This window comes from Leuciscus leuciscus, assembly GCF_965113295.1.
Source record: "Leuciscus leuciscus genome assembly, chromosome: 4".
Taxonomy (NCBI): domain Eukaryota; kingdom Metazoa; phylum Chordata; class Actinopteri; order Cypriniformes; family Leuciscidae; genus Leuciscus; species Leuciscus leuciscus.
Window position 1 is genome coordinate 41,019,459 of NC_138728.1, and position 18,526 is coordinate 41,037,984.

Consider the following 18,526-nt stretch of genomic DNA (forward strand, 5'->3'; position numbering starts at 1 on the left):
ACATGCCTCATGCAACAAAAGTAAAAAGTAAAAGTAGAACACTGTCCACCTCTGTATCAGTTCTATGTGCAGACTCTTCTGCAAGCCTTTCTGTAGGCCTTTCTCTAGGTGTGGACTCAGACAGAATAGGTACACAAGTATATACAAATTAGTGTAAAGTTATTTATGCACTTACAGGTTCTTCCTCCAAAGGACAGTCATCTGAGAGGGTTTCTTCACTGTCCTGTGCAATGGAAATAAATGGGTATTACAAAGTGTTGCACTTTCTTCCCTTTATGCAAGTTAGAACAAGTACACAACTTACTGCATATGCTTCAGCCACCACTTGCTTGGGAACAGGTAAAAGTGTTGGTGTATTATGTAAAACTGCACAAAAGAGGGGGAAAAAAATTGTCATTACAATTAACTACACTGTAAAAAATATAATGTGATCAATAACTCATGGCAACATTTTATATTAACTAAAAGTTTAGAAGTTTTCACTTTCACAAATGGTTGAAATGACTGTACCAGCCATTTGGATTATACTTCATTTAATGCAGCAACAAATAATTTTACAGTGTACTAAGAGAATTGAAAGCTAATTTAGCCTACCAGTAATGAAGGTGTTGCTGCTACTGGTCCCTGGCTTTGGGTCTGAGGAAGAGCTGCCCCCAGGGATGCCCTCCACAATGGTTCGGTTTTCATTCAACCCAAGGGCCAGCTCCTCTGCTGGGGTATAATGTGGTGGTGCAGGACCACCACCTGTTTATTTTTTTTATTTTTTTTCAGCCTTTTTCTTGGTGGCTGTTATAAACAGACAAACACATTATTTAACAGTGGCTTTTAAAAAGAGGAAAAAAAGTGTCTTTTTAAAATAAAGACAGTATAAGAATTAAAGGCTACCATTTTGTAGAATATTCTTGTACTTGTCCCCATGTTCTAGTGCAGCCTTTCTCAAACTTTTTTCAGTCAGGGCACCTTTCAAAAGTGCATAAAATCTCAAGGCACCCCAGTGTAAAATATAATTTAAAAACACTGCATAACCCAAATGTAAATGCAAATGTCCTGTTTATTTAGACAGGACAGTAATGAACAGAGCATAATACGAACTGTAAATAACAATAACAATAACAACTTTATAGCAACTTTATAGCACCTTTAAAAACACAGGTTTGCAAAGTAATTCACAAAATAATTAATCAGAGACACAAATGCCATAAAACCGTAAGAGGTGGACCGCCCAATACAAGAACCCAACAACAAATCCAGACCAGGAGAACTAAAATGAAGTGCAGGATGCAGTTAAAATAAAATAAAAAGGGGCAGACATGACAAAAATAAATAAAATCAGATACAATACGATAAGAAAAAGATGCATGTTAAAAAATGCACCCGAGATAAGCAGGAATGTTTTTCCATATAGTGCTTGTTTTCATCCGTGCCATATGCGCATGCACACACACCCACATACACATACACCCACACACACAAACAATAATCCGCAACGAGAGAGGGAGAAAGATCTACATGCGCGCATGCAGCGCGCATACGCGCTCACACAAGCCGGGGGTGGGGGTGACCACAATCAATGAGAGACGTGAGCCTGGTGCGACGCACACAGCCGCCCTATCCTGGCAGGGATGGATGAGAGGCAGACACGGAGCTCCTGGTCCACAGTCCTCAGTCGCTCCCTGTACTTGTTCTTGATGTACGTCAGGCTTGAAAAGCTCAGTTCGCACAGATAAGTTGTGGAGAAGGGTAGCAAAATAGCAACGGCGCTACACTGAAATCCAAAACCTGTCCAATTCCATGTCACCAAATCTCATTTTCAATGTGCGGTCTTCCCTGATCTCCATCAGTTGCTCCTGTGTTGGCAGTGGCCAGTCCTTTGCGCTCTCCAGAGCGCTTGAACTCCAAGGATCACGGACCCAGTCAAACTGTGCATAAGACTCCGATGGAAAATAATGATTAAATCGCTCATCGAGAGATTTCAGATGCTGGGTTATGAGATCAGAAAGTGTACTGCTGTTTACATGCACATTGCACAGGGGAAACATATCCAGCCTGCCCTGTCCCACAAAGGAACGCCAGAGTGTGAGCTTAGATCTGAAGCCACGCAGTTTGTCAGACGAGGAGAGGAGGTTTTCTTCTTTGCCTTGCATTTTAATGTTCAGCTCATTGAGGTGCTTAAAGATGTCAGCCAAATACGCGAGTTTTAGGCACCATTGCTCATCTGCGAGCAGCTCTGCATATGCAGATTTTTCTTCTGTCAAGAAGACTCTGAGTTCTTCTATTAACTCGCACAATCGGCCCAAAACCTTCCCCCGTGACAGCCAGCGGACTGCCGTGTGTAGCAACAAGCTCTGATGCTCTGCCCCCATTTCCTCGCACAGAATCGAAAACAGACGGCTCTTTAACGGGCGCGCCTTTATGAAATTAACAATGTCCACTGCTCTGTCAAGCACGTCCGAAAGTTCTTTTGGGAGCGTCTTTGCAGCAAGTGCCTCTCTGTGAAGGAAGCAGTGGGTTGTTCGGATGTCAGGGTTTTGCTGTTTGGCCCTGCTAATGAAACCTTTGGCACAGCCCGTCATTGCAGCTGCACCATCAGTACAGATACTAATACAGTTCTTCCAACTCAATCCTCCCTTTTCAAGATACTCATTTGTCACACGATAATTTCTTCTCCTGTTGTTTTGTTTGGCAGCGGTTTGCAAAATAAAAAATTCTCTCTAATACAGTCCCCATCCACAAACCGAACATTTGCCAAGAGCTGAGCGTGCCCACTCACGTCCGTTGACTCAAGTTGTAAAGAAAAATGTCCACTTGTCTTGATTTTCCCCAAAACGACATCTTCAATGTCCACAGACATGTCATTGATTCGCCTCCCTATTGTACAATCCGACAGCGGGACCTTTGACATTTCTTTTGCAGCTTGAGGTCCTAGCATTTTGTTCACTATTGCTGTACATGCTGGCATAATTACAGTTTCTGCAATAGTGTGAGACGTCTTTGTTTTAGCTACTATTTCAGCTACAAGGTAGCTAGCTTCCAGTGCCTTCTCCGAGACTTTAGCGGATTTAATCATCATTTGTTCTTGACGGCTTTGTTGACTTTTCATTCTAACAAAATATTCAGGATCCTTGTCAGCAAGTGATGGATGATTGGTGGTCAGGTGTCTTTTAAGTTTGCTCGGAACCATCCCTTGGTTTGACAGTTTCATCCCACATATTAGACACAAAGGGAGAGGGCATGTTGCATCCCCAGTACTGATGAAGCCAAATTTTAGGTAATTGTCGTTGTATGTTCTCTTTTTAGCCTTGTCTACCTTTGCGACCTTTGGTGCCGACTCAGAGCTGGTGGAGGAAGTAGTAGGCTGAGGCTCCATTTCACAGTAAAAACTGTCCGGTTCTTGTGGGGCTTTTCTTTTTAAAAAACGATCCATGATGCTGTTGCTTGTTTCTTGCTCTTTATGAAATCAAATGTATTTTCGCGGTTAAATTATGTAGCCAATTGCACAGTCACGCGACCCCGGTGGGGACGTCATGACAGTTACTGATGTGAGACGGATTTTTATGGTTAATTTTATATATATATTTATCTAAAATGAATTTACAATTTTATTAATCCGTTAATATGTTTTAAAAGAAGAAGAATGTATTTATGTAAAATCAAATATATTTATATATGAAATGTCAGATTTTTTTTTTTTTTTTTTTTTTTGCCTACGTAATTTTTTGGCGGCATCCCTGACACAGTCAGGGGGCACCCCAGTGTGCCGCGGCACCCACTTTGAGAAAGGCTGTTCTAGTGGGTCCCGTGGTGGCTCTGACATAAAAGAACAAAGTAAATATGAAATTATTAAAATGCAAAAATACATACTGTAGAAAGTAATAGAAACATCTACCATGGACAGCACTTACGCATTTAATTTGTCCGCTACTTTTTGCCAGCCCTCTCTCCTGGCTTTTGCAGACTTTGAGGTGTTTCCTGTCGTTTTAATTAAAGACTCAAATTCGGCATAACCTTCCATTAAAAGCTCTTGTTCTGCTTGGGAGAAAAACTGGGCACGTTCTTTGGCCATGCTGAACAGCCAATAGCAGCGTTGCTGATCATTGTTTCTACTATCGATACATATCCCCTTTTAAACCAACACATGAACGCGCAATTATCTCAGATAACTCAATCCAGCGATACTAATCATAAACAACAGGTGTGTTCGAAGAACCCAATTAGCCGGATCATGATTAGCATGATGATATCATCTTGGATGTCTCATTTGATCTCGGATGTAATAAGCAACATACGAAGAACGAGCCCCAGGTATAACGTCTTTAATAATCCACTCAGAAGGCAATACAAACAAGATGAGCAAAATAAACCAATCGCTATGTGGAAATGTGACCAGACCATGGGTGAGACAAAATCAGTAACTTAAATAGCAAGGCAAACGTGGGTTATGACACAGATTAACTAAAAACTAATCATCTCTGTTATCACGGCAACTAAAGAGTGGCGGGAAACCTGAACAAAGGAAGACAGGACACTGGTGAAAACAAACTAAAAGTACATTATAATGAATTAAGGGGACGTTTACACAACAACATGCTTAAAACGGAGAAGTTTTTCCTTTGAGTTTTCCGCGTACAGATGACACCATTGTAACAATCGGCCTTATCGGTAGAGTTACATGAGCTAAAAATGGGGTCAGATTAAACTGTGTGAGTTTTTTCAAGTGTTTTAAAAGATGAGACGACAACAGAAATAAAGTGAATAAATGAAGTGTATTTACAATTTCTACCAGGACTTAAAACAACACAATACAACAAAGAAGCCTTAGGCTGTTAAAAGCATAGTCCATTGGTTCCATACCCTAAAACAGTCCTTAAGAGTCCTTGCGTGCTGTAAGTCCCAATGTGTAAGTGTCCACCGGTGTATATACAATCCAACTGTAGTGATAATCCAATGAACGTGATGTGGTTTGCTGGAATGGTAAGTCCTTAAAAGCAACTCCTCGATCCAGATTTGGTCCTCTTGACAGAGACCTTGTTTGTTTGCCATGCTGCTTCTTTTATGCTGGCTATTTCCTGTTTCCTGTCATGTGATTGCTCACATGACAGGCAGACCATAATCATTTAAAGACATACACACATAAAAACAAATAAGAGGAATAAAATGGACTAAAATGACTAAGACAACATGTAAACCTATTAAAACTCTAATATACATAAAAATCATTATAATACATAGAGTGGTTAAAACATGTGTCATGTTTTTTAAGTCTTTAAATGCAAAGCTTCCGGGGAGAAAGCAGTTGCAGTGCGGCAAGTTCAAACTAGATGGACATTTAAGAGATACAGTATATAGTCTGTGGAAGAAATGTTATCTTTAAGATGTGGGTGACCATCATATGACAGTAAAAGAACACACACAATCCTTATTCTGATATGGAATTGTACTGGAATGAAAAGAGTGTTGGTACGTGACAGGAGATCACGGATATCCACTCAAGGATACAATATGATACAGACATGATATGAACAAGTCTAAAAATGTTCCCCATATAGTTGAAAATACCATCATTGGCCTAGAAAGATAACATTCTGGGAGTCAAGACTATAAACTTCTATGGACTATGACCCTTCACTGTCACACTCTTCAGCCGCTCTGTGTGACTGTACGACTGCTGGCCTTTTCTTGCAAGAAAATAAACCTCATCAAAGACTATTGGAAATGTTTGTCTTTTATTCAGTGATTGAATTTTGTTTGCCACCACAATTCATACCACTTATTACACAGCATTTCGCCACATAAATAATTATGGAGATAAGAGAAATTGATTTGACTAAGTTTTAATATTTTATTAGCTCACCAAATGCAAAACTACCACAAAGAAAAACTGTTCCTAGCAGGCGTATAGCACTGCTGACTTCAGTAACCTGGATGAGCCTGTGTTTCTGTTTTCAGCGATTGTTATCTGGGAATAACTTACCGCTGGATGGTGCGATTGACCAATCAGAATCAAGTATTCCACAGAGCCGTGTAATAATAAATAATACGGTTAAAGGTGTTAAGATCAAAGTACACACCACAAAACAACAGCTCACATTATTGTACCATAAAACATAAAGTTAATGGGAAACCCAAAATCTAGGCCATTCTTGTACATGAAAAGTTGTAAATCAGGTTAATAATTACATTTAATGTTTTTAAACATGTCATTACAATTATATTGATATATTATAGGCTATATTATCAACAAGGAAAGAATGAAATTTGAAATGTTGTCCTCAAACTACCTTTTTGTATTTATTAATCCATGCATTTATTCAGTTCTACTTCTGTTAATATAGGATGTTGTTGCATGTGGGGGGAAAAAACATTTAAAGGTGCCCTAGAATGGATTGTTTTATTATTTTATAATGTTTCCTGGGGTGCCCTTATAATGTTAGTATGTTTTTTAGATCTAAAGTTGTTATAATTTAGAAATAAAAGGCATATTTCCTAGCCTGATTTCATCCTCTGATTTGAACACTCTGTTTGAAGGGGCGTGTCTGCTGTGAGACTTCAGTGTAAACGCCCACTGCTGTGATTGGCTGACATGCTTGCATATGAAATATCTGGCATTACATGTAGAACTATCTGGAAAACTTTTACTATTACAGCTTTTATACGTTTTTACTATTACAGCTATCGAGATTAACGAATTGTGAGAAGTTTTTTAAGTATTTAGATCTATTCCCATCACATAAAAGGTTGCAGTGATGAGCATTGAGCAGATGAGAGCCTGTTGATCGCGTGAATGAAGATCTTATCACTGCAACGCAGTTTCTGCGAGAAACGACGTGAAGTTGAGCGTTTAGTCACTGGCTTGATTTACGGATGCATAAACAGTATTGAACGACTTTGAGAGAAAGATTATCTGTCTGAACTTGAACAATTACGCATCAGAAATTCACATAACCCGCTGGTTCTTCAGAGGCTCGGATGAAGGAACTAAAAAAATACTTTTGTGTTCATTTGTACATCCAAACACTGAGCAACTGCCATGCTTCACTTGTTTGCAAGCCATGATGTCTCTCGAGGAAAAAACAATATCGCGCTGGATCTAGATGACACAGTGTAAATTATCGTTAATAAAATCACTAACGTTACTTACCGCTTACGGGAATATAACGTTAGTTGAAATTGCCCCCTTCGTCAGTATGAGACGTTGAGAGAAGCCTGGCTGCTTGATATTGTTCCAGGTTAGAAAAACAGTCCGTGGTGAAATGGGCAGAGCAAACTAACAACTTCGAATTAAACTGTAGCGGTATCCGATTATAGATAGATAGATTATAGATAGATCTGCCATTTTCCCTATGATCCTCGCTTGTTTCTTCACCTGCAGAACTTCCGATGATTCGGCTGCGCAGTTCCGCCTGGCATTGAACATGGGCTGGCATATATGCACATTTTTGGAGGCGTACATATGAATGATCTCGACTGTTGCGTCACAGTCGGTGTTATGTGGAGATTCGCCTGTTTTTCAGGGGTGTTTTTCAAAAACGAGATTTAAATAAGAAGGAGAAAACTATGTTGAGACTCACTGTATGTCATGTCCATGTACTGAACTCTTGTTATTTAACTATGCCAAGATAAATTCAATTTCACATTCTAGGGCACCTTTAAAGGAATTTTGTGGATTATATTATATTATATTACAGTATATTGATATTCAACACAAGTTAAACTCCATCAGCAACATTTTGTCAACATAAATCTGATAAACCTGGTAACTTTTGTAAGATAGTGTCATGTGACCATCTATATCAGAGGTCAGAAATATATCAGAGGTCAGGATAATCACCGGCATGTGACAATAGCTAATATATTTAATTTAAATAAAGTCACTCAAACTTGCATATGGATGTACATTTTGAGGTAATTATTCCTCATAGTCACACAGCCTGTTTTATAAGTGAGATTTTAACCATTCATGACAATCCATTCAAACGACCGGAGGTGTGTGCTTCTGTGATTATCCCTCTGCTGATCTTATAAAAAATAAATAAAAAATAAAAAGTATATATATATATAGTGCGCATATTAATTGACAAATATCTTGTATTGTCTCGTCTTTGTCACTGCTGCATACAGTAGCAAAAATGTTACGGCAGCTGAGTGTGAAAAGTTTCTTCTAACAGCCAAATAGTTGTGATAGTGTTAAAAAAGGTGAAAAAGAGGAGCTGATGCAGTGGAGGATGAAGGACAAATAGACAATATTTTGTTGTTACGGGGCAAAATGTTCTGCGTATATATATATATATAAATAATATAGGAGAAGACTATAGAAAGGAGAAGACTGCAACAAATCCTGCGAGCTTTGGAACCCCATTTTTGTGCGTTTTTTCCAGTTGACTTCTTATTATGTCATCAGACCATACTTCAATTAAAAACCTTGTCTCCTCCTCTCCCCATGGCTCATTTTTCCTGTCATCTTCTTCTTTTTTCCGGCTACGCGGGAACTGCCAGAACTTCCTGTAAATGGTCTGAAAGTCCGAACCATACAGAAATGCTTTCACACTAGAAACGAACCAAACCTTTGTTCAGTTTGACCCGGACCGAGACTTCCTCTTTTCATCGGACCAAATTTCGTCTGTTTGGTCCGGACCATGGTCCGGGAGAGGTTTCACACCTGTAATTTTGGTTCGGATCAAACTGAAAAGTCCGAAAGTCCAGACCAAACAAAGTAGGTGTGAAAGGGCCCAAAGTTTGACGTTTGGTCACCCTATATGCCACAAATGTTGTGAATAGAGATAAACATCTACTGAACCCGGAACATCCCTTTGATTATGATTAACAATTAACTTGAACTACTTGTTTATCTGAAGCAATGTAAATCATATACAAAAGACAGTAAATCAGGACACTATAAAAGGAACATGAGAGGCTGTGAGGATGAAGAGCAAGAGCTGGAAACAAACATCAGTGAAGAATGAAGGGTTTAGTATGTTTACTGCTGCTGTTGGAAACCTTTGTGTGTGTCGTACAGCATCAGGTAGATGGAGGACTCAATGAGAATGAGATCAGTCAACAGCTCAGATCTGAGGACGGAAGACAGAATCCACCTCAAACAGACACTTTGAGAGATGAAGCTTCAACTGACAGCCAACAAAACTACCATCTGTTCTTCACTGACATCCATGCAGCGCTGAGAGAACTGACCGCCACCGTTACAGAGCAGAAAGGAAACATCAGAGAACTGACCGCCACCGTTACAGAGCAGAAAGTGAACATCAGAGAACTGACCGCCACCGTTACAGAGCAGAAAACCATCAACAGAGAACTGACCGCCACAGTTACAGAGCAGAAAGCAAACATCAGAGAACTGACCGCCACCGTTACAGAGCAGAAAACCATCAACAGAGAACTGACCGCCACAGTTACAGAGCAGAAAGCAAACATCAGAGAACTGACCGCCACCGTTACAGAGCAGAAAACCATCAACAGAGAACTGACCGCCACAGTTACAGAGCAGAAAACAAACATCAGAGAACTGACCGCCAACATCAGAGCTTTAGAGACGAGACTGAGGGAAGAGATGAACAAGAAAAATGATGGTACCTCACCAAAACATTCACTCTTGCATAGTGTAAATGTTAGTGTAAGTGTATAATGTGTAAATGTCATTAAACATAATCTATATTCCTTCACAGAAATGTCTAATCTTACTCTGAGTCAAGTGGAGGAGTTGAGAAAGGAAAATAGAGGTGAAAGTGTGCCTGAATCATATTCATTCTCAGTGTAATACAGTAATATCACAATTGTAATCACAATATTGTTTATGCTTTTCAATAACAGACAGAGAAATAGCTTTTTCAGCTTCACTGATGCAATCTAGCAGTGGACATATTGGTCCTTTTACCTCTGAAATCACACTAACCTACAGGAACGTCTTCACTAACATAGGGAACGCCTACAACCCAATTACAGGTAATGATCAATGAAATGAGTCATAAAACTCAGTTTATAGTAATGAAAACCCTTCTGCTCCATTCAGACCTCTCTGCAGTTGTGTAATGTGTATTAGAGAATTAGAGGCGGTTTTCACGACACCGGTTTCAACAAAACACTGAAAACTTTGCAAGCGGTTTGGCGGCTTGAAAACTGGGGGGGGGGGGGTCTTCAAAGTGCAAGTTTTTGGAAACAATACCGTTATCGTCTCAGTGTAAACTATAAAAACATGAATCCGTAGTGTTTCTTTACAAAGAGACATCGCCACCTACTGGCCTGGCAGCAGAATACAGCGTTTTAAAGCTTTTCCACGGATCTGTGTGAATGGGGATCGTTTTGACAATGTTGTTGCCGGTACGCGAAAAACACAAAGAAAAAAACTTGTCTGTTTTTAGGAAATCATTGTCGTGTAAACGTAGCCTGAAATCATCTGCCATCTTTCAAAGCTTTTACACAGTGTGTTTGGTGATTAAGCAATCATACAGGAAACATCTGATTCTGTATCTCTTGTTATTTGATTTAGGTGTTTTCACAGCCCCACTGAAAGGAGCGTACATGTTCAGAGTCTCTGTATTTGGTCATGGCCCAACTCATGCAGCTGCATACATTGTTAAGAATGGAGAGCGTGTGGTTATGGCATTTGCTCATCAGCCTCAGCGTGAGTTAAACTCCTCGAATGGAGTTGTGTTGATCCTGGAGGTTGGAGATGTTGTCTATGTGAGACTTTGGCCTAACGCAAGGATATATGATAACCAGTATAACCACAGCACTTTCAGTGGTTTCCTACTGTTTCCCTTAAGAGAACAGGAGCTTTGCAGAATGTGATTCCAATAATTCTGAACCTTCAGCGTATGATTTAAAATGAAACTCATGAAGAATCATTACCATATAAACCTGTATTAATGTGAACTAATGTGTGTTTGAAATTTGCAACAGATTACTGTATAAAAGTCTGTATGGGACACTATACTCATAAGTCCTAACTGTCTATACATGTAAGTTTGTATAAAGAGTTTCAGCACTGAGACAGACAGGACCCATGAATATCACGTGAGACTCAAGTGTTTTGTTAACCCCTTACCAGACACCCCCCATTTTGGCAAGCAGGGCATAAATGACATACCCAAAATAAAAAGATTGCTGCTGCTCATAAGTCATTCTGAATAGACACAATATTTGAGAGTTTACAGTTCAAGACTCAGAATTACTCAGACTGTTTATTAATATGGAAATATATAAGCTCAAACATAAAATACAAAAATAAAAAGTAAAATATAGCTGCAAGCAGCAATTAACGGGGTTCAAGCGTTTTAAGACCTTCATGCCAATGTAGGGCTGACAGCCTGACACCATAAAATATAAAATACCATAAGCATGCTTACACACACACACACACACACACACACACACACACACACACACACACACACACACACACACACACACACTCACACTCACACACACACACACACACACACACACACACACACACACACACACACACACACACACACACACACACACACACACACACACACACACACACACACACACCTTGCCACTGTTGCCTTTGGCTTGCTCAGTTGGGGATATTTTGGGGATATTTAATTTAACTTTATCAATCAATAAATTCCTCTTGAAACAAACTTTGTTGTATTATTTTAATTTAATACTGTGAAGCTGCTTTGATACAATCTGTATTGTGAAAAGCGCTATACAAATAAACTTGACTTGACTTGACACACACACACACACACACACACACACACACACACTGTATCTTTTGTTTTAGATACAGATATTTGAAATATACTATGGGTAACAAAATGTTTACTGCAAGTGTCCTCAGTAAAACACAATTTTCAGGTTTCAGATTTTATAATGTCTAAATATGAATTATAGAAACACAGTGAGTAGTAAGAAAAAAATACTATTATAACCAGCAGAGGAAAACTCATTAGCTTGCTTTCATTTAAAAGTGTCTGTTTTATAAGTGTCAGTTTTTCTCCACTAAAGCAAGGCACATTTTCCATGTTAACTCCATTAAAACATTCTTACACACACACACACACACACACACACACACACACACACACACACACACACACACACACACACACACACACACACACACACACACACACACACACACACACATTTTGTTGTAGATATAGATATTTGAAATAAACTACAAAGAAAATTCTTATTTCAGGCTTCCCATTTAAAACATAATTTTCAGATGTCATTGCAATCATAATGTGATATTGCAAAATACGATGCATAAAATGAACAATTGAAGAGGTGAATTTTGACAAAGACATTTGTAATGTTATTTTAATGATTTTTCTAAAGTTTAAATATGATTTCAAATGCAAATAATTATTTTATAGAGCAGAATGAGCCTATGAGTGCTGTCCTCTGGTTTTGTGTTTTAGATATAGATATTTAACCCCTTTATAGGCAAAGATCGCAGATGGCCCCAGATTATTGTTGTTAAACATTCACTGCATTTTAAAACATCACACTCTTACTTGATCTGGACAAACTTGAGTATCATTAGAAAGATTAAAGACTCAAGCTTTGATATTTGACCACTGTTTATGATAAAACTAAGTTGCAGTGACATTCATTTCTTAATTTATGTCAGGATTACAAAATAATCAATCTGTAATGTATGATATTTGAAATAGAATATCAACACTCATATGAATTCACTCACATCTACTGTGGTTTATTTGGGAAATCAAAAAGGAAACTACAAAAAAAACAAGTATCCAACTTGCATCAGTCAATGTTGATTTACTGGTCACCATAAACATCATTGACACATTTGACAGACCAAAAAACAATATGCGAAACGTGGAAAATATTTAGTGGGTTTGGAAGACAAACCAGGACACAGAATTCCCAAGGCAGGAGTCTTTGCAGAAGCAGGAGTGGGTCGTGCAGCCGCTGAATTGAGTATATTAGAGGCAGAAGCCAAAGGCCCGAAGGCTTCGGCTGGTGCTGAAGCAAGTTCGTCTGGAGCTGGAGTGATGGCTCGTGCTGAAGTTGGAAGTGTTTCAGCAAAAGCTGGCCTTGTTTTCGCCAAACTGGGACTAGGAGTTGACACGGGTGCATCTTTTGGCCTGGGTGGACTGGAGGCAAAATTCCTGGGAACTGGAATCTCAATTGGTCCAAAAACCAGTGTATCTCTCTTGGGTTATACTTGTGTTTGGTCATGATCAGGTGAATTTATTGCTCTTTTCTTCAGTACTGTCCTTCCCTTTGTAAAGGGATAAGAAACAGTTCATGTAAATAAAATAATTTAAAAATATCCCAACAATAAAGTCAATCAAAACCTTTATTGTTGAGTCTGTATTTGTTGAGTCACTGTTATCTAAAGTCAGTACATCATATGTTTTACCTTTACAACCATTTCAACATCTTGATTGTCGGGGCTGATTTGATGCCAGCTGTCTCCCTTTACTGTAAGTAATTACATCTGTCATGTTTTGCATTTGATAACAGAACATAACATCCATGAGTCCACTACAATATGCAACTAATATGATTACTCTAGAAACTTTTTTTTTCTATTATATTATTATAATCTCTAACCCGGCCATTGCTACAGTATGTCATCGGCATACTTAGAAGTCACGGTCATTAACCTGCATTTCATTAGAGTTTTTTACAATCGCTATGACAGTTTTTTCAATACATTTAACAAGTTTCCTAAACTCTTAACGCACCAACACACCTAAAACACACAATTGGCAAAACGGTTAATTTCATGCTCAAAATCACACATTGTAAACTAAACTCCAAAACTAATTTTCAAAATACAATAATACATTAACACAATACACTATGTCTAACAAAACACTTCAAACATGTTTCAAAATCAAATAATTATTCAAAACACTAACACATGTTCTCTTCCAACAGGAACATTTAGTCAATCATAACACAATGACAAAAAAAACACTATCATCAGCTGAAATTACAGAAACTGCATTATTTTATGTGTCAGGTCTGCCCTTATACAACAGACAGTATATTTTATTGATCATAGATTGTGTTTTGCAATGCAGTTTTTTTTTTTAAGTCGCTCTACATTTTTGTTTTGTTTGTAATGTAAATGCATGCATTTTGTTGTTGTTGTTTTTTGCAGCAGAAATTCAATACAACAAAATAAATGACCCTTCTTAGAGTAGCTTTATAGAATGTATGGTTTATGAAAAAAAGAAGACAGAGACAGAATTGCTGCAGTAACGGCTTTATTTGCAACAGGACATTTCTGCAAGATAACAAAAATATGCAATATAGCTGCCATTTACAGTATTACTGTATGTGAAAATACAAAATATACAAACAGAAAAGGCCATCTTCTAATCTGCCCCGGTCTTATGCATTTGTCCACATGTTCTCATCCACATCACACCTGATATCTTCCCTGGCAAGGCATCTTGGGAAGAATCTTTTACAGTAACATGCCTTATCCACCCCTGGCAGTGTTCAACTGTGATGTCTTGGTATGCAACATCTTTTGCATACAGGAGGGACATTTGGTCCTGTGGATGATGGTCAAAAACCTTTCATCTCCAGGCTGAGAAAACTCCTCAATGGGGTTGAGGAAAGGGAAGTAAGGGGCAAGGAAAATAGACATCATCCTCTGATGGGCGTCAAACAAGGCGGGAATGGTGGAATGCCACATTGTCCCATATTTGCATAACTTCAATCAGCTGTTTCTCAGTAGCAATGGAATAAAATACAGGGGATATATTTGTGTTTCATTTCACAATATAAACAGCTGTTTACCTTGACTTTAGTTTTTTCAAAGGAGGAAAAAACTTGTTTCTAGATTTGTCTATTGATTTGATATTAAACTTACCTCGGGCTGCCTCGAATGCCCTTCAGTTGAGGATGTTGATGACGCTCCGTGCCGCTCCTGATTACTCATCTCGGTTTTATTAATATTGATGATGTGCTTTAATATAGCCTACTGTTGTTAGACTGTCACACAGATCCCAAAATTTGCGCCGCTGAAGTCTCTCCTTCCGGTTCAAGGAGCCGTCAATCCAAATCTCACTAGCCAATGAGAGCAAACCGTTGTTAAGCCCGCCCACACGGTAGGTCTGTGTCAGAATTGCGAACGAAAACTTCAGAAGCGTAAACGAAAATGTCAGAAGCGTAAATGAAAATGTCAGAAGCGTAAATGAAAATGTCAGAAGCGTAAATGAAAACTCTGGAAGCGCATTTGTAAGTTCAGATCAGCGAAAGAAATATGAGAAATAGTTAGCAAAACATGCAGTGTATTAAAAACGAAGTCAATAAATTTGCCAGTGAGTTATTCTTTTTCAGTTTCAAAGATATTTTATTCAGTTTCAATTTATATTTTCTTTAGTTTCTTGAAAAGTTACGTTCATTTTTATTGGCACAAGAATAATTCCATAATTTTCCTTCTATGTGGTCTTTGTGTTATTGTTAACTTTTGGATGAATGTTTTAGGCCTGTTTACATACTATGGTTTATATAAAATCATATGTGTGTGGCATGTTTAGTCTCTATAAACTCCAATCTTCATTCCCCATTTGTTAATTCACATCACATTTTGTTAACTTTAGGACGCATTAGGATTATAAGCATCTAAAAGATTTGTGTGTTAAACATCCAATCAAATTACATGATTCAGAGGGTCATAAAAACGTTCCCGCCAAAGGGAAATGGTTCTTATTGGCTTACATACGCCTAGAAGGCGTGTTCGTTTCACACTTTAAACTTATTACTACAGCTCATGTTATTATTGAGGAGAATGTAAACAATACTTCTGTCTCTGTGATAAAATAATATTAGAGGGGAGAACGAAGAGACGTGAGTGCACGTGAGATGATCGCTGCGTGAGCTTTCTAGTGCGGTGCAGCGCTTCACAGAGTGAGTGTCATTTATTTAATTTTTATATTGTAAATGCTTATATTCACTCAAAGAAGGTATTTTGCTAGCTGTGTACTGTTTGTAATGTCAATGTTCATCCAAGTTTATTGATAATCTGTTGTAAGAGATGAGAATGAGTATAGTAATGTTAATTGAAGAGTGTTAAGTATGTTTATTTCTGTCTCACAAGTGTGTGAGTGGCTTAATAGAATGTGTCTTTAATCATGTTTATGTTTTGTTCTTTATCCAGAAAGCATAAAAAGCCACTACCGTTGTTTATTTGGGGTATAAGTGCTCACATAAACCGTTTTGGGTATTCTGTTTTATTTTTGAGAATGTTACAATTATTTGCATAAAGCTGAAAAGGGAAAATTAACACAAATTGAGTATTGTAAAAGAGAACTTACTGAGGGGAAGATACGGAAGTGTGACTATTTACTTTTATTTTGGTTTATTTCTTTGTACATTTGTGGAACATTGTGATTCACACCGTACGTGGCGAACTCTGTTTGGAAGTGTTACTTTTTGTTCTTTTCCTGTTGTTACTCGCTGTGTAAATTTTGTTTACCTGCCCACAAACGGAAACCCCAGACATTAACGCTGCGTCTTTCTCATATGCGGTCGGAAATAAATAATCCCTTTTTTAGATGTTTGGTTGTGTTTGAGTTTTGTATAGTGAACACATTTACACAGCCACATATATTGGACACATATAAGACACATGTCTTACAAGGAGTAATGTTTTGATAGTTTTGCAACATTGTGATATTTGATACTTGTACAAAGATTTTATGATGCTCAGCGTTGTGTATTGTTTTTAATATATGAGTATTCTGCTTTACAGGTGCCGAAGTCTCCATTCAATGCTTCTCTGTCTGCTAAAGTAAGTATTTTGTTTTTGCCTTGCCAAAATACATGGTGCAGTTACGAGTCATTGCTTTGTTAATTCTTAATAAAGTGTGTAAAGGTTTGTAGGTAAGCTCTTCCTCCTTTTCATTTAGAGTTTACCAGCAACAGTCTGTCTGTAATAACATTGTTGACTTTCATTTTGTTTTAATCTTATTTTTATTTTTTTTGTGTTCCAGTGATGCCAATTATGTAAGTACTTTTTGCTGAGGATTTAGGTCTGTACATACAGATCTTTTATGCATTTCTGCGATGGGTGAAATGGCTAAATAAAAACTTAAACAAGTTTTAAAGATTTGATTTGAAAATAATGTATATTATAAATCTCTTTTTATGTGATCACAACCACAGGTGGAGATAGCACATGGCACGGGCATAAAAATCCTAAAGCATCAATGGACTTCTGCCCTGCAGGCCCAAACAGCCACTTCAATGGTGCGTGTTCTTTTAATGGCCGCCTTCCCACTAGAAGTTCTGATCCACAGCAATTTGAAAGGTAAACAGTTTCAAAGGCGAAGTCAAATTCTTCGATATTAATCTGAGTAGTCTAAAAAAGGCTAATTCTACATCTACAGTAACATACCCACACAAATATCTTTCAAACCCAGTTATTTTTCTTTACTTCCAATGTTGAGGGGAACAAAAATATTTGGAAATCTATAACTAGTCAGAAGACAATTGTGCATGCCCTCTGTACTACTAGGACATACTACTCTGTTGACGTATTGTTTTTCATATACTATATAGTAGAGAAGTATTTGATTTTGAACGCAGAGTTGGTGAAAGGAAAATTTACTAGAAAATTTCAGTTAAAGAAAATTGTCATTTACTCACCCTCATGTCACTCCAAACCTGTAAGATTTTCGTTCATCTTCGTAACAGAAATTAATATCTTTTTTATATAAAATCTGAGATGTTTTCTGTCCCTCCTTTGACAGCTACGCAACTACCACTTTGACGCTTCAAAAAGTTTCATAAGGAGAATGTAAATGCTAATTGACCCTTTGCAGGGAGTTTGATTGACAGGCGATCTGACCAATCATAATCACTGCGTGAGAACATGGTGGGGTGTGAGAACGGCGTGGCTTGTCGGACATAGCAACCGTAACTAAAGGGGGGCGGGTTTTGTCAATTTTCTGAAGAGACACGATTGCTTTATAATGATCAGTGTCAGTATAGTTTTATTTAATGCCATGTCAGCATCTGTGGCAAAAACAAAATCAAAAAAATTCAAGTTACATTTTCAATTCATTCCTATGGAAGTTGAGCTTCTTGCTCATAGAAATGAATTGAAAACGCTTGCTCTGCTCCGCGCCAGTGGACACCCGGCCGTCATTAACATAGGCAGTGGCAAAATATGCGGCAATGGAGGGACAGAAATCTCTCAAATGTTATTAAAATATCTTCAGTTGTGTTTAGAAGATGAACGAGAGTCTTAACAGGGTTGGAACAACATGAGCGCAAGTAATGACAGAATTTAAATTTTTGGGTGCATGAACTAACCCTAAAATATATATCAGTGATTTTTGTCTCTTACAGTGGCAGTCAAGAAGAGGTTTCCCAATGTGTCCAGAGGAGCTTTGGGTATTGCAGTGAATTCCAAGCTGGGGGAACTGAGACTGCTTGGAAAAAAAAAAAAAGAGCTAATTTTGTTATTTATTTATTTTTGTTGTTGTTGTTGTTGTTGTTGATTTTTATTCAGATGTGTTATATGTTCACATTTTAGACA

The 18,526-nt window shown here is 38.0% G+C and overlaps 1 protein-coding gene and 1 long non-coding RNA gene across 3 annotated transcripts in view; one reads left to right on the forward strand and one right to left on the reverse strand.

Moving 5' to 3' along the window:
- Positions 1–176: 176 nt before the first annotated feature.
- LOC309497323 lies at positions 177–733 on the reverse strand. Its single transcript, XR_014205495.1, has 3 exons — positions 595–733; positions 305–366; positions 177–223 (listed from the first exon to the last, which is right to left on the reverse strand). It is a non-coding gene; the product is annotated as an uncharacterized lncRNA (long non-coding RNA).
- Positions 734–5,257: 4,524 nt separating this feature from the next.
- LOC309496074 (uncharacterized protein) overlaps positions 5,258–18,526 on the forward strand; it is a 176,959-nt gene continuing 163,690 nt past the window's right edge. Inside the window, exons 1-4 of one of the 2 annotated variants that reach the window (XM_082166029.1) lie at positions 8,054–9,581; positions 9,678–9,731; positions 9,823–9,954; positions 10,499–11,228. In XM_082166029.1, the coding sequence (XP_082022155.1) occupies positions 8,957–9,581; positions 9,678–9,731; positions 9,823–9,954; positions 10,499–10,800 (1,113 nt within the window). In that variant the 5' untranslated portion in view covers positions 8,054–8,956 and the 3' untranslated portion in view covers positions 10,801–11,228. Of the gene's footprint in view, positions 9,582–9,677; positions 9,732–9,822; positions 9,955–10,498; positions 11,229–18,526 lie in introns of those variants that run through there. The other variant, XM_082166030.1, reaches the window with a different exon arrangement.